Source organism: Tachysurus vachellii, chromosome 5 (assembly GCF_030014155.1).
Source record: "Tachysurus vachellii isolate PV-2020 chromosome 5, HZAU_Pvac_v1, whole genome shotgun sequence".
In the NCBI taxonomy this organism is placed as follows: Eukaryota; Metazoa; Chordata; class Actinopteri; order Siluriformes; family Bagridae; genus Tachysurus; species Tachysurus vachellii.
The window spans coordinates 25,325,116-25,341,415 of NC_083464.1; the positions used below are offsets into that span (position 1 = coordinate 25,325,116).

General features: G+C 37.9%; 1 protein-coding gene across 5 annotated transcripts; it reads right to left on the reverse strand.

Moving 5' to 3' along the window:
- Positions 1-34: 34 nt before the first annotated feature.
- pbxip1b (pre-B-cell leukemia homeobox interacting protein 1b) lies at positions 35-15,460 on the reverse strand. 5 transcript variants are annotated; one of them, XM_060870767.1, is made up of 11 exons: positions 15,362-15,460; positions 14,320-14,385; positions 12,474-12,552; positions 11,938-12,069; positions 9,310-9,622; positions 6,868-7,095; positions 6,742-6,765; positions 4,764-4,810; positions 3,809-3,922; positions 3,450-3,717; positions 35-3,356 (listed from the first exon to the last, which is right to left on the reverse strand). In XM_060870767.1, exons 3-11 carry the CDS (start codon positions 12,525-12,527, stop codon positions 2,047-2,049), a joined length of 2,490 nt encoding a protein of 829 aa, XP_060726750.1. In that variant the 5' UTR covers positions 12,528-12,552; positions 14,320-14,385; positions 15,362-15,460; the 3' UTR covers positions 35-2,046. The 5 variants fall into 5 exon arrangements, with proteins under 5 accessions (XP_060726750.1, XP_060726752.1, XP_060726749.1 ...); XM_060870769.1 differs by having other exon boundaries at positions 3,450-3,711; positions 12,468-12,552; XM_060870766.1 differs by having other exon boundaries at positions 12,468-12,552.
- Positions 15,461-16,300: the final 840 nt, after the last annotated feature.

Here is a 16,300-nt window from a genome sequence, read left to right on the forward strand (position 1 = left end):
ACTTCATTTCCCACTATGGTTACAGAAAAACAACTTGAGTAAATGTAGCTTTATTAGAGAAATGTGAAAAATGAAAAGTGCAATGTGAAATGTTTCACATGAGTTAGCATTCAGCGAAGCCAGAGTACAAGCAGAACTGAAAAACAGCAGGTTGCTATTTTAAAATCGCTGTTTTGTTTGACTGATTTCATGAAAAGATAATTACAAGAAATATGGTTTACTGTGTTCCCTGATATTCTCTATTCCCAAGCACAGACATTTTAGCATGATCCCTAGTACTCGTCGTACTTATTAAATTATTGCATAACACAAGTATCTGAACAGTATAGTTAACTGGTTAATAATATCTATAATTCCTTGTTCAGATCTGTGCCGTGTTTTACATAGATTTGTTCACTTCTTATTAATAATGATCACGGTAAGACATTTCAAAACGAAACCTTCATAGTTTTGTGTTTCTCAATAAAAATAGATATTTTGTCATACATGTGGACAAATATTTTAATATGTTGTACAGAGTGACAATAGTTTTTCAACTGTAAACAAAACGTACTGTGAAGTGCAATACACCAAAATAAGTAGAGTAGAGTCAATGCTGACCGTGCAGGTCTATTCTAGAAAATATGAACTAGGTGTAAGAATACTAATAACTTACTTTCTGAACAAGTCTCAATCATTAAACAACACAAAGCTAAACATAACAAAGAACAGAAACAAAATTAATAAATAAGCAAAACAAACAATCGGAAATGTGATCCAGAACAGGAATTATAGTACATTGTGAAAAAATCTTAGCACTGCTAGCACGACGGTTAAGGCTCTGGCACTGTTGGGTCCTTGAGCAAGGCGCTTAAGGCCCTACTCTTTTCCCGAGGTGCTTTGACCCCAACGTCCTACGCTAGGATATATGCTGTATTGTATATGTGACAAATAAATTCTGCTTCTTCTTATAACTACATGAAGCCAGTAATGTTTTTCCAAAAAAAAAATCATTAAAAACATGTGGACACCTGACCATCACACCCATGTATAGTTGTTCCCAGAACCGTTGCCACAAAATTGGAAGCGCACAACTCTACAGAATGTCCCTGTCTGCTGTGTCTTTATCAATTCCCCTGGTCCAGCATCACAATGTCCCTGCGCACAAAGCGAGCTGCATGAAGATATGGCTTTTGAAGCTTGCAGTGAAAGAACTTCCCAGAGCCCTGACCTCATTCCCACTGAACACTTTCAGATGTGTTGCACCCACTGAATGGATTCTTGTGGCTGAATGAACACAAAAGGGGAAATCATAACGGCAAAGGGGGACAAAATCTGGAATAAGATGTTCAACAATGGGTGTACAAACTTTTAGCCATATACTGAACATTCTATGATGCATAAGAAAAGCAACTCTTGAATTGCAATGAAAGCTCATGTACATATTTCTATTCTGTTCTATTTCATATGGCTGACAGAAAGCTGTCCATGGGAAATAACACAAACTAAAATTACTGGACCAGCAGTCACTAACAGGAAGTGACATTTCTCACACACGCTCGCTCGCTCTCACACACACACACACACACACACACACACACATGCTCGCTCGCTCTCTCACACACACGCGCTCACTCGCTCTCTCTCTCACACACACACACACTCTCTCTCTCTCACACAAACACGCCCGCACACACCCACTCGTGCACATCGTCTCCGTCTCTCACACACACACACTCACTCTCTCTGTCTCACACACACACACACACACTTTATGCAGACATTTAGGGCAGATTTAGAGAGTAATTAACAGAGTTTTACTCATGTCATTAGGTATGAACCGCAGAGCTGCTATCATGTTACAGAACATATCCACACACACACACACACACACACACACACACAGGAAACAGTTATACAGTAGCAGTGCTTAGATTTCCGTGTTTTGAACCAAACATGTGCATGTAAATGTGGAACCCTTATATTACAAATGATACGCTTTAGGCTTCAGTGCTAGAACTACACACGACACACTTTAATCAAGATCCTGTCTAGAACGCTACCCTTTTACCCTTTCATCCTTTTCCTTCCACTTCCCCCTCTTTTCTCTTCCTCTTTCTCCCGAAGCACAAAATTCTGCATTGCTTCTGTTGCAAATCCATTCATCTCATTCTCTAGCTCTACGTCTTCATCATCGTCGTCGTCATCATCATCATCATCATCATCATCATCATCATCTGCTATGTCTTCCAAAATGTCCTCCACGTCCTCCACAAACTCACTGAATGGTATTTGGTCATGGACGAAGACTCCGTTGGTGAAGAACTCGCTGATTAGCTTGCTCAGTTCCTCTTTTCTGGAAGTTTGGTCCCTGTGTCCTTGAAGTTTCGTCAAATAACCAGAGACGAATGTCTCGAAATCTTGTTGGGAAACGGGAGCAAGCCCCTCTGCGTGTGCACAGGCTGTGACATCAGCACACTCTTCCGTTGACCCGTAAAAGTGACGGATCTTCTCCCTCTGTTTATCCCAGTAGTTGACGTGCACGTGGTCTTTGCTGTGTTTTTGGTCACTGTAGGAATGATGTGATGCCTCGTGTTTGCCTTTTCTGCTCATCTTCTCCTCTTTTTTAGGATTCTTGTCTTTGTATTTTTTCTCCTCCTTCCATCCTTCGGTTTTCTGTTTACTTTTAGGTTTGTCTTTCTCTTTCCCAGCTTGGTGCTTCTCCCCTCTTTGTTTTTTTCCACTGTCATCGTTGTGTTCTTCTTTCTTGCCTTTCTTGGTTTTCTCCTTTTGGATTCTCTCACTGTACTTTTCATCACCTAAAGCTCCTCTCTCTTTTTCATCACCCCATTTTTCTTTTCCCTCTTTCCAGTCCTTCTTTTTGTCACCTTTCCCTTTCCACTCTTTGTTATTCCTACTAACTTGTTTATCCCTTTTCCAGTCTTCCTCCTTTTTCAAGGGTTTTTGCTTTAATTCCTTATCTTCTTTTCCTTTCCTGTCAACAAACTCTCCATATTTCTCCTTTTTCTCTCCCTTCCAGTCTCTTTTCCCACTCCTTTCCTTAATCTTACTTTTTTCTCCATCAAGCTTCCATCTATGAGTATCTTCTTGCTTATGTTCTTTTTGCTTGTTTTTCCCTTCTCCCTTGTGCTTCCCTTGCTTGTCTTCTTCTTTCTCCCACTCTTTACGATCCTTCGTGCTTTTCCACTTGCCATCTTGCTCATCTATCTTTATACTTTTCTCTTTCTTCCAGTCCTTATTTTCTGTCCTAGGATCTTTCTCTTTAAGCAGAGCTTTTTTATCCTTTTTCTCTTTCCTCTCCTCACCACCAGGTACCTCTTCTTGTCCAGCAGAGGGCGTCACAGCCTGCACGCTCGCTAGAAGACAGAATGAATGTTGATCAGTGAACGAGACAAACAAACCAGAGTAACATGTAGCATTTCTTCATCTGCAGATGCTTGGACTTTTACCTTTATTCTGCGTGAGCTCCGTAACTTTATCCCTTAGGTGCTCCAGCTCTTTCTGCATAGCTGGAAGTGCTTCAAGCTCCTTAATAAATCGCTCACTCTCTCTCTTTACCCTTTCTTTTTCTTGCTCGTACTCTTTCTGAAGGACAGGCAGTTTATCCATCTCTTTTCTTATCCTCTGGTTTTCTGCCTCCAGCTCCTCTCTCCACAGTCTCTCCTTGGTTCCTTCCTCCACTTGCAGTTCTGCAGCCTTTAATTCCACTTCCTGTTTCTTTGATTAAAAAGAAAGAAAATTGGGAACGAATGTAGAATATACTGAAAATTTAAAACAGAAGGATAAAAATGAGAGTAGATAAAACTACCTGAAGCTGTGCCTGTAAGCCGGCAAGTTGCTCGTACCCCTTGGCCATTTTGTCCAGTATTTCTGGTGGCTGGACACCACCAGGTATGTCTTCTTGAGCATCCGAATTCAACCACTACTTAGACACACATCGATTTTCAAGTTCAAATTACCTTTATTGTCATTCCGCTACATGTTGAGACACGCAGTGGAACGAGATGTCGTGTCTCACAGGTCAAAGGTGCAACATACATACAGACATAAACATAAAACAAATAGCAATATGTAGACTATAACAATGCTTCCCAAGATATTGTACATGTGCAACAGGAGGCATTCAAAGTAAAGCAGCTGGTAGCTTTTGTATAAACCTCTAATATAGCACATATATACTATCAGTAGTGTATTTCAGCAGGTATTCAGAAGTTATTTTTTATACTGATATGCCATACAGTATATATCTAAAAATTGGTGCATTATGTTCCCATACAGAAACGTCAGGAACAAAAAAAAGCTTTATTTGCCCCCATTTCATTATAAACAAAATATCTTACACAGAAGCTTAACGACATTATTGTAGTCTAGCATGGTCCTATTTGACACTTTGCACACAACGCAGTCTGGATTTAATTCAGTAAATCTGTATGGCACTTTTAATGATTGAAATTGTCTCAAAGCAGTTAAAGTTTTAAATTAAGTTAGCATCTATCTCTAACATCTATCCCTAATGAGCAAGGAAAAACTCCCTGAGATGATCTGAGGAAGAAACCTCATCGTCATATGAGTGACACTTTACAGTAAATAACGTAAATGTAAATAACACCCTTTCTACAAAGGTTTATAGTCAAGTGGAATTGTGCAACCCTGAGGAACTAATAGGTCAGCATTCATTACAGACTTAACACAAAGTCCTTCCTGCAGACAGCAAAGCAAAGTCTGGAGCAAAGCAATACACTGCAGTTTAGCTTAGAACTAACCTTTTTGGCTTCTGGATATTTCATGTCCTTGGCATCAGCATCTCCTTCTAAAAAAAAAGTAGAGAGCAACATTTGAGTCAATTCTTCCAAGACGACGAGAGCTACGTTATAAAGCACAGCGTTAAATAATTATGAGGGCCGTGTAATATTAAGAAAATATAATGCATACAGGAGGAACACCCGAAACGTGAGTAAACATGCAGAGTGAAAGCTGAATAAATTGGATTGTTAGACATGTCAATACCGTGTACTTCACACAACTGAAGTAAAATGAGCTTCGTTTTTGCTTACGTACACGGAAGCGTTCATACAAATGATTTGTACTGTACATTCACTCAAATCATGCAAATCAGGCAGCTTCTGTATACGAACACATTTATTTAAAGCTTCTTCTAACCTACCTTCTAATTACACTGATAAGTGATCAGATAGAGTAAACATATAGGTACACTCCGTAGGTATACAATTAACGACATGGAGCCTCTTCTACTCCATCCATCAGCAGAAAGGGACCGCTCATAATACAGAAGGATAGTGCCATAGTTGTGTGTGTGTGTGTGTGATGCTGTTTAAACATTTTGGCTAATGGATTATATATTTATGATTTATGTTTTCTTCAATACATAAATCCTTTCTTCAGTGTTTTCAGACTGCTGCTGGTAGGATGTTTTGGTTGCTGGACTGATCTCAGACCAGAAGTGAAAAGTCTGAGTCTACCAGCCATGAATCTGGCCAGTGGTGGTCCCTTTACACTGGTAAATGGGGAAGAGGCAAACTAATGAATTATGTGTAGTAACAGATGAGCAAATCATACTCATACCATAGCTCATCATAATCATACCAAGCATCCATACTAATAAGTCTATATAAATGTATACCTGATGAAATGTTCAGTGCCTGGAGATACAAGATAGGCAAACCTATAAGAGTACGGTTTGTCCATTTGTCAGTAACTTGAAAAGTACGTTTTCGCTCATGTTGCTCTCCACAGTACACATCACACGGCTTACAGGGTTGTTTCTTCAAGTTTCACTGTTAGGCCCTTGACGTTGTCAAAAGTTGACATTTTGTACTTCAGCACATCCCATAATTGAAAAAAAATTATAATTATGTATCACAAGGCACAGCTCACTTCACAGATCCTTTGCACTTTATTCAGTATTATACTCATACCCCTTTTACTCATATCCATATATCAGTTATTGTATTCATGCCATATACTTCATTTTCTTCCTTATTATTTTACCTTGTACAGCCTCGCACTTTACTTTACAGTTGTACTTTACTTTACTGTTCTCACCATCCTTCGCCTTTGCCTTTCCAATATTTTACACTGCCTGCCACTTCTAGCCTTAACAAGAACTGTGCCTGTGGTCTTCCATTTCCTCACTATGTTCCTCACAGTGGACACTGACAGCTTATATCTCTGCCATAACTTTTTGTAGCCTTCCCCATAAAACCATAAATGTTGAACAAGCTTTGTTTTCAGGTCAGGTCAAATAACTGATCTTAAATTGCTGATCCAAACACCCAAATATTTATAAATGAAAATCATGGATATTGTCAGGGGTTCCTAAACTGTTGCATACGACTGTATGGCCTTCAGAGTAACGAGCGCTAAGAGCCAAAAGAGCCTGAGTGTCCTGTTAGACCACACTCTCCAGCACCGTCATCACAACCCCAACTAAGACCGTCATCGTTAGGAGGAATGGAGGTGAAATTTGATATTATAATTATATCAATAACAATAGTGTGCTTAATCACATGGACGGTTCCATTGTCTTACATTTTGACAATTCGGTCATTAACAAATGAAACTGAAGAATCACCCTCCTAAAGCAACATGCCAATCAAATTAATCATTACTCATCAATCTCTATTCAAAAGATACCAGGCATGCAATACGCTGAAATCACTCCATTCAGTCACTGTCTCTCACACACACACACACACACACACACTCACTCACACACCCTACCGTCATCCAGGTCCATGAGCACACCTGCAGAATAATACAGCCCTGTCTCAGCAAGCCCTTTAACTCAACCAGGAAATATTCATGACTTTATAGATTAGAGTCTGCAAACCACAATAAATATTTTACCAGAGAAGAATATGGTGCCGAGGCCCAGAAGAATGAGTGCTCCAAAAATGCACTTGTTCAGAGTGAAACCGATGTCTCCTTCTCCTTCTCTCAGTGGTTGTCTGAACTGCTCTTCCTCAGCCTCTTCCTCCTCCTGCTGCTCATCTCGATGGTACAAAGGGGACAGGACAGAGACATTCCTCCTCCGTAATCCATCACCCTCATTCACGGTCTCTTCTGACGTACCCTCTGTATGGAAATAGATATACTTTATGCTTCTACAGTACATAAACTTGCCGTCCAAAATATTAGGAACATCTGTACCCCTGCTCTGTGATGTAATTATCTAATCGGCCAATCGTGTCGCAGCAGAGAACTGCGAGTTCTGTGATCTGAAAAGCTTCATTATTAAGAAAGGTCAGAGGTGATTTAAACTGACAGGAAGGTAGGATGTGATCATTTCTTCTCTGGATGTAGCCCATCCACCTCAGGGATCAACGTGTTGTGTATTCTGAGATGCTTTTTGGCTCACGACGGTCATAAAAACTGGTTACTTCAGTAACCGTAGCCTTCCTGTCAGCTCCAACAGGTCTGTCTATTGTTCTTTGACCTCCCTCTTCAACAAGGCATTTCCACCCACAGAACTGAAACAAGAGAGACTGTCTTGTATGAAGAGACGGCAGTTTTTTCCTCATATGAATGCTCACTAATATGAACACCAACTGAAGCTCTTTACTTATATATGCGTCAGTTTACGCACTTTGCTACTGCCATATGATTGGCTGATTAGATAACTAATCAGCTGAATGAGCAGAGGTATTCAAGCCGCTGGTGAGTGTAAATGATGTGTTAGCATTCCCTTCCTAATAAAGTTTCCCGCTTGTAAAGCAAATCATCTTCCCCCTACACGTTTTGACATAAGCAGTCATGCTAACTGTACAGTGCGCATAATATAAATACACTGATCAAAAGTGGTGTGTGACTTTAAGCTAATAAAATAACATTTTGCTTTTGTGTGTCATCAGTCAAAATGCAGTGTCAGGGAGAGAAAATGCCATCGGGTATCAGTTTAAAGCGGATTCGAGTTAGTATTTCAGTTATATGTCCCTGAAAATTCAGTAATAGCCACACTAAATTTAAGCTCTGCTGTAGAGATGTCTGGTTTAATGCCTCTTTCATTCCAACTGATTAATGCATCATTAGTGCAATTATCTCAGCAAGCGGTTCTGCTCCACACTGAAACGCTGTGTTAATCTCTCTCTGCACCATAATGCTCGATGGATTCAGGCTATGCTCTTACACAGACTGGGACTTCGCTAGATCTGGTTCTATTTCTGGAATTCCTCAGGGCTCTGGAAATCAGTGTGCCTGTGCAGTTGCTCCACATCCAGCAGACACCCAGTTTCTAGAGTTGCTAAGAACAATGAAACCCTTTAATATTGTGCTATTTAACATTGCGTCAGGGTGCCTAGGAAAAATACTCCTCACACTGTCCAAATGTAATTATGAAGCTGATAAAACTTCTACGTTGTTTATTTCATTATCGTACTAGAACTCCGATACTATGTTTACATAACCGGAGATGATGGACAATAATTTAGTGTACAGTAGGTGGCACGATGGGAAGTGTTGCCCACCTCACAGCTCCAAGGTCCCTGGTTTAATCCCTGTGTATGTGTGGGCTTCCTCCAGACTCTCTATTCTCCCAACTATTCTTCCCTCTAGGTGTGAATGAGCGTGTTCCCTAAAATGGACTGGTGTCCCATCCAGACTGTATTCCTGCCTCATCAGGATAGTCTCCAGATCTGCCATAACACTAATGTGGACAAAGTGGCTAGTGAAGATGAATGCATAAATAGTTTATCAATATTAAATTAGATGTAAATATTAGGTGCAAATATATGAAATATAATCAAACCTATCTAGTATTTATGATAAATATATTATATTAGATTAGATTACAATAGATTACCGTAGGGCAAATATTATAATAAAGCAAAATGGAATAATATTTTTTTATTATCTTCAAGTTTGAAATAGTCATTTCCAACTGCTAGATGATGCCGATTATGATTTTAAAAATGTTTCGAAATAAGTTCACTAATCTTCACTTTCAGTGGAAGTCACTGTAGTCAGTTTATACAGCGTAGCATAGACAAGATGCCCAGAGTAGATTATTAACCGTCTCATACTTCAGTGCTGTCTAATGCAAAACAGATCAAACTGCCTGGTGGCATTCACACATGCAATGCCTAAGCACTCCATAACAGACCTGTCAATATCGGTCACTCTGCATTAAGTCCAGCAACCAAAACGACAACAACACACACAAAAAAAAATATAATTATATAATTATATATATATATAAAAAAAATATGTTACATTTCTTTTTGCTTTGGGTTTAGTGCATCTGGGACACTTTATAAAAACTGGGACATTTTATGTGCATGATGTATTTCTCACCTTCTCTCAGACTCTTCCACAGCTCACCCTTCTTTTCCCCTTGTGAAATTCTCTCTTCTTCTCCTTCCTCTTCTTCTGCAACTCCGAGAAGTGAAGAGGACACAAGCGAAGGGCCGATATGTGTGTAAGAGTCAGAGAATGATTCTGTATCAATAAGGGGTTGGCTTGCAGAGTCATCTACACTTTTCTCTCCACGGTCAGGGGTCAAAGAAGTCAGGGTTTCAACATGAGCAGGGATGCTGGATGCGGTTTCCTCTTTTGCAGTGGTACTGTGCAAAACAGCTGCATCTTCACTGCTCTCTAGTGGCGTCACCTAGTAAACAATATGCACATCTCACACACCCATGCAAAGCTTGCTGCTGTGTTTAGTAAACTGAAAGCAGCAACTTTGTTTTTTTTGATGAACAGGTTTATTATAATCCATCCAAAAGATAGTTCTTGTAACATGGTCTTTAAATATTCATCAAAAACAGAATTTAAAAGGTTTATTATTTAATGAATGAGCCCAAGTGAAAATCTAGGGTCCTATGGAATCTTTTTTTGAAAATGTTTTTTTGCTCACTGTGGAAAAAAGGGAACATGATAACATTGCGTATAGTTTATGACAACGTATTTATTCGATCCTGCTGTTGAGCGATATTACTCAGGACAAACCGTGCTCCATGTAAGATAACAAGTCATTCATATTAAACCAAAGTACACAAATGAATGAAGTAAACTAAGTGAGCTTTTTCCCCCATGGAAGCCAAATTTTAGTCTTGCTACCAAGCAGTGATCCATACCAGGGACATTCTGTGATCCACATGCATCTGCTGTACAGCTGAAAGCAAGCCAACAGAACTAGACTTGGCCAGTTTTCTTTCTTTTTTCTTTTTTTATATATTCTTTATGCTCTTTGTACTTTTCCATGTAGGTCTGTGTCATTTCTAGAGATGTGAATAGTTGAAATAAATTTACTTATTCAGCTTATTCATCATTCATTTTTTTTCTTCATTTGTAATTTTTGTAAATTAAGAATGACTCGATCCAATAAACACAGATTTGATTGTGCTTTGAGCTTCTTTTATCCCTTGTGCACACTTTAAATACACTTCCCTTTCGTGATGTTCGTGGCCAAAAATGTCCACTAAATTAAACTTCTCAAAATATATCAGCTTAATATTACGTAAATCTATTAATCAACCTCAATCAAACTACTAAATCTTTAAAAAATAATATATGCACACTTTTTATTTACTAATTAATAAGTAAGGTCACAAATTTACATAAAAACACACACAAAATTACTTATTTTTAATATAAAAAAAAGTGAACAGGATTTTTTTTTTTTTTTTTTACAGTCTTGGATATGTCAAAGATTACTAATAACATTGACTTTTATGCATTGTTAGCTTTTGTGCAGCATTAGATTTTAACATATCAGGGCTGTTTTTTCCCCATTGACTGACATTATAACCATGTTATGTCATTGCTCGGCCATGACATGAAAAAAAAAAATGCAGGGAAGAGGTAAAATTTTGACCCATGACCCATTACACAGGCCTGTGCAAATAAAAGGCTGGTGTGTACGACCGCGTGTTCAGGCTTTCCAGAAATCCTGCGTGAAACCCTGAATTCAAGCACACGCATGAAAACACAGGCACACACCCACAAAAAACACACAAACAAGCTTTTTTTTGCACAAGCCTGTGTAATGGGGTACTGTTTGATCAACAGTAAAAATGACTAATTTTACCTCTTTCCAGTGGAGGGAACCATTACCAAAAAATAATTCATGTTTTTTTCATGTCACGGCATTGCAATGAAAAAAATGTGGTTTCAATGGCAGTCAGTGGGGCCGCAAAAAGTAAATAATGGAGAAACAAATTTTACTCTGATTCTGCACAAAAACTAACAATGCATAAAAGCCAATGTTGTTAGTAATCTTTGATTATATCCAAGACTGTGATGAAAAAAAAAAATCCAGTTCACTTTTTTAATCTTTAAAATTCATTGTGTGAATTTTTATACAAATTAGTGACATCACTAATTAAACTGGTAATTACATTTTTTTTTTAATATTTAGTAGTTTTGATTAGAACTGAGGTTGAGTAACAGATTTTATTAATTAAAAATTAATTTAATTAAATTAATGGACATTTTTGGTCTCGAAGCACACGTAAGGGTGTAAAATTTGAATACAGAAAATTATAGACCTGGTTAAGAATTCAAAATACTCTTTCCAAAGTACATATATAAAGGTTTGTCCCAAAAAATCATTCCTCTAGCGGAAACATAGGGAAAGATATGGCCAAAAAATACAATCAGGAAAATATGCCATCTAGCAGACATTAAATATGTTCTAATGAGCTACAGGTATCTTCAGTAATATAATATTACACCTCAGACTTGCTCATTGGGGATAAATACATATACATTGTGAACTAATTATATCTAATACTTAATATTTCCTGTGCATGTTTTTTGCACTACTGAGGCGTCTGCCACCATCTTTGTAGTGTACATTATGATTTAAGTTGTTCCGACATTATCGCAATTGTTCATATTGTAATTGTTCATAATTCAATAAATATCGGCAAATTACTAGTATTAAAGTTGAAATGAAAGACATCCAAAGGCAGCCCAAACCTGTGGAGAATCAGGAGGGTGAGATTGCTCTGTGGGAATGTCTGCGAATGCTGCAGATTGTGTGACAGTTAGTTCTGCATGTAGTTCTCCCTGACCATCAGACAGCGGACCCATGCTCTCTACTCCAGACTCCTGTATAAGAACAAAGATCAAACTTTAAGTTATATTCCGTAACTTATTTTCCTCGACCCAATCCGTAACTCATGTTCTCAGTGTTTGACTGCTTATATTAACTTCCTTAAGGTTTTCATCAACCAATCATTTACACACAAGGACTGTATGAAAGTAGTGTGTGATCTCAGATGTGTGTGTATAATTTGTCATGCCGTGTGCAGTAAGTCATATAAAAGTGACACTTCAGTGTGCAGGGTCTCGTTTAGTAAACGTTTGTCTTTTATTTCCTTCTGTCCTGTCCTCGCGTCCTCAGGAACATCCGAATGAGTGAGGAAAGGAAACAAGGAGGAACATTTAAAGAAACAAGGAGCATGCGCAGACTTGCTATGCCTACATTAACAACAGAACACACACACCTTTACCTCTGGAGCAAGAATGGTCCAACTGTTGCTATTGGTGCTGCTGTTGTTGGCCATAGACCCAGAGGCCTCTGTTGAGCAACTGCAAGAGACAAAAGGAAATCAACATCTTTGCAGCCAGGGTAGGTAACAGAGTGGCAGATTAATTTCCATGTTCCATCACATATTTGAATGCTGAGTGACAAAGCGCTTTGTCTGCGAATCTGACAATGAGTAGGGAGTAAATGGAAACTAACAGACCTATGACATAATGGAGAAATCAGAGTGGCTCAACATTTGAATTTGCTGGAAATATTACTATCTTCATTAGTAGTTATCTCACAGTGTGCTGTCAGCTACTGGTCCTTTCCTTTAGACAGCAAGTGCTTTGGCAGAGACCTGTGTAACTAAGGCGGTCACTGACTACAAAAAAAAGAAAGAAAGAAAGAAAGAAAGAAAGAAAGACGGAAGTAGAAGACTTTTGGCATCACTGGTGAAAAACAAAAAAGTAAAGAGTTACTGTTGAACAAGCCTTGAATACAAGTGAGAAAACTAGAAATGGTGCTTTTTCCAACTAGGTCACTCACTTGTGTTTACGACTGGTCTCTATATCTCAATACAAGATGTTCTTTATAATATTAATATTCAAGGATGTAGCATAGTAGGAAGAATCGAGCTAAATACTATTTATAATATACCACATATAAAATATGCTATTTATTGTATATGTAAAAAAAAAAATTAATTAATAAATAAAATGCTGAATTTATTAACACTAAAGCACTCCAGAAAAACTAATCAGGTACTTTGTGACACACTTCACACTACATTAAGGATCTTTTTAATCCTTGTCACAGTAATTTGGGTCTGCTAATAGAAATTCCCCCTTGAGAGGTTAGTAAATGTAGCCCTTGGCTGTGATGGGAACTCAGGATATAGTGGAATTAGAGAAGAGCTAAAAATAAGGCTGTAAGAAAGGATGCTCTATTGAGCTGAATGTTTAATAGGTGAAACCATTTTTTTTTTTTTTTAAAAAGAGTACTATTAATGTGGAGTATATAGCTTAGAGATTTTTTCATACACCGTTATTCTGCTTGAACACAAACGACAAAATCATGTTGGTTGGTAAAGATGTAAAAAAAAAAATAATAAATTGTATGTATGTATATATATATATATGTACTGTATGTATGTATGTATGTATGTATGTATGTATGTGTGTGTATATATATATATACACATACACATACATACATACAGTATATATGTATGTACTGTATGCATGTATGTATGTATGCATGTATGCATGTATGTATGTATGTGTGTGTATATATATATATATATATATATATATATATATATATATATATATATATATATATATATATATATATATATATATATATATACACACACACACACACACATGTATGTAGCACCAGTCAAAGCTTCCCATGCATCCCTATGAGGCTATGAACAAATGATTCCTGTACAATGCATTGCAGGCATTTTCAGCTAATCTACACCAAATATCCTCTGATGCATTATTTAAATTATTTGGAAGAACAATGGTGTAGAGTTAAGAGTACATTCACAAAAAGTTCTAAACCGCTGCACAATATTTTGAGTACCACAACAATAATATAGTCCAGGATGCACAAATCCAATACTGTGTATTGATATCAGTGTTGAAATTTGGTATTAAGGCTAAATTTACTATCAATTGATACGAACGTTATTGTGGTGCATGAGTTTTGCACGTCCCCACATGTCTGTATGTATTACCGGGTTCCTCTCACCTTCGGAAAACCTACAATATAAATGATGTAGGAGTGACTTAGCGAGTATGCATCGTAGAACATATTCCCACCTGAAGCTCGGTGTTCCTGGGAAAGGCTCCGGATCCTCTGTGACCTTGACCGGAATAAAGATCTTACTGAAAATAAATAAACAAATGAATCAGTCTGTATCAATACTGTATCAACCCCTTTTGTGACTGTGTGGGATGTGGGATTGGTTCATCTCTGCCTTAAGTTTCACACGAATCATTTTATTCTAAAACATTACAGAATGAAGTTACCTAGTGTCCAAAATGTTTAATAGATGCAGAATACAAATCTTTGCTCTTACAGCAGGGAACGATAAACATAAACAAATCATCTGTTTTAATAATATTGCATTAAAATCTATTGACTCACATAGAAACTGTTTTCTCTATGAAGACCCCAAACACTTTAATTGATCTGTAGTCTTGAGTTATAACGTTACTTTTTGCCAGAACGTCAGACATTTTCCATCACGACCCAGCAACAGAAAATGACCAAAAATGGTAAAAAAATAAGTCTGTCTGAACTTAATCTAACTGCTTAAGACCTCCATAACAAACCCACTCTCTACCTTCACCAGGCCACTAAAGTGCACTATATATATATATATATATATATATATATATATATATATATATATATTAGTCCATTCAGCCCATGTGTCATCACATAAACAGATGTAAAGGCTATAAATAAAAAGTTCTTACAACAAGAAAGCAAGTTTGGTTTATAGCTGAGTCTATTAGAAGGTTGTTTATCCTACATAATAAAACCTGAAGAACAAAACTCTAACAAAACGTGGGCTGAATTTCATTAGGACTCTTATTCCCTGTGTAGGCGCACTAAGCAGAATATAAACAAACATCTTAATCCGGCTCTTGTAGTGCACTAAAGAGCTAAAAGAGACATAGTGTATAAACGCAGCAGATACATTAAGCCGGAAACGAAGTGAAAGTTTGCGGATATGCAAAAGTCAACAAGTATTTTACACATCACAATCCTGTTCCACGTCTCAGTTCGTATCTCATATCATTCCGTTTCTATTGAACAAGAAATTGTGTTGTTCCTGCACGAATAAAACCTTACCTCAAGTGGTCTGGAACCTTTTAAACCCACAAGCGCTCTTCTCTTCTCTTCTCTTCTCCTCTTCGAGTCTTCAGTAAGTTTCCAGCTGTCGTCCGTCTTTTCGTTGCTTTACTCCAATCGCAGCAGAGAATTCCCCAAACGTCCCGCCCCCTGACTCAAAGGTGCACCAATCACAAGCCAAGTAAGGCCATGCTTTAGAGACGATAACTGACAAGCACAGGTGTCAACAAAGTAAATAAATCAGTCAACACCATATACAAGACATCTACATGTGTAATTAAATAATAGTTTTTATTTTTACAGCATTCACAAGGTCCTCATATACAGAAAGGCATTGAAATCTGTTAGTTGTTGGTATATTTACATTTCCAGCATATGGCAGAAGCCCTTACATTATTTTTTTTATACAACTGAGCAATTGAGGGTTAAGGGCCTCTCTCAGGGGCCCAACAGTGGCAGCTTAGTGGACCTGGGATCGAACTCACAACCTTAACCATTAGGCAACCACATGCCCTAAGATGTACCAGCTCCGATCATCTTCCGTGCGATGAAGATTTTGGACCTCAACTGAGATGAGGCCGACTCTGAGAATCCTGAGGCATCTAGAGATCTACCAGCTCCAGTTAGTCTCTGCGATACTAAGAGGAGATGTGAACTCCATGTGATCTTTTGCATCAATACAACATCTGTTAGACTGTATATTTATAATCACACCCTCCAGTGTCACCCATATGAGGATGAGGTTCCCCTTTGAGTCTGGTTCCTCTCAAGGTTTCTTCCTTCACCATCTAAGGGAGTTTTTCCTTGCCACTGCTGCCTGAGTCACCTCAGACTTGCTCATTGGGGATAAATACATATACATTGTGAACTAATTATATCTAATATTAATCTTGAATTTTATATTCTATTAATCTTTATGTTATTCCTTATAATAACCTT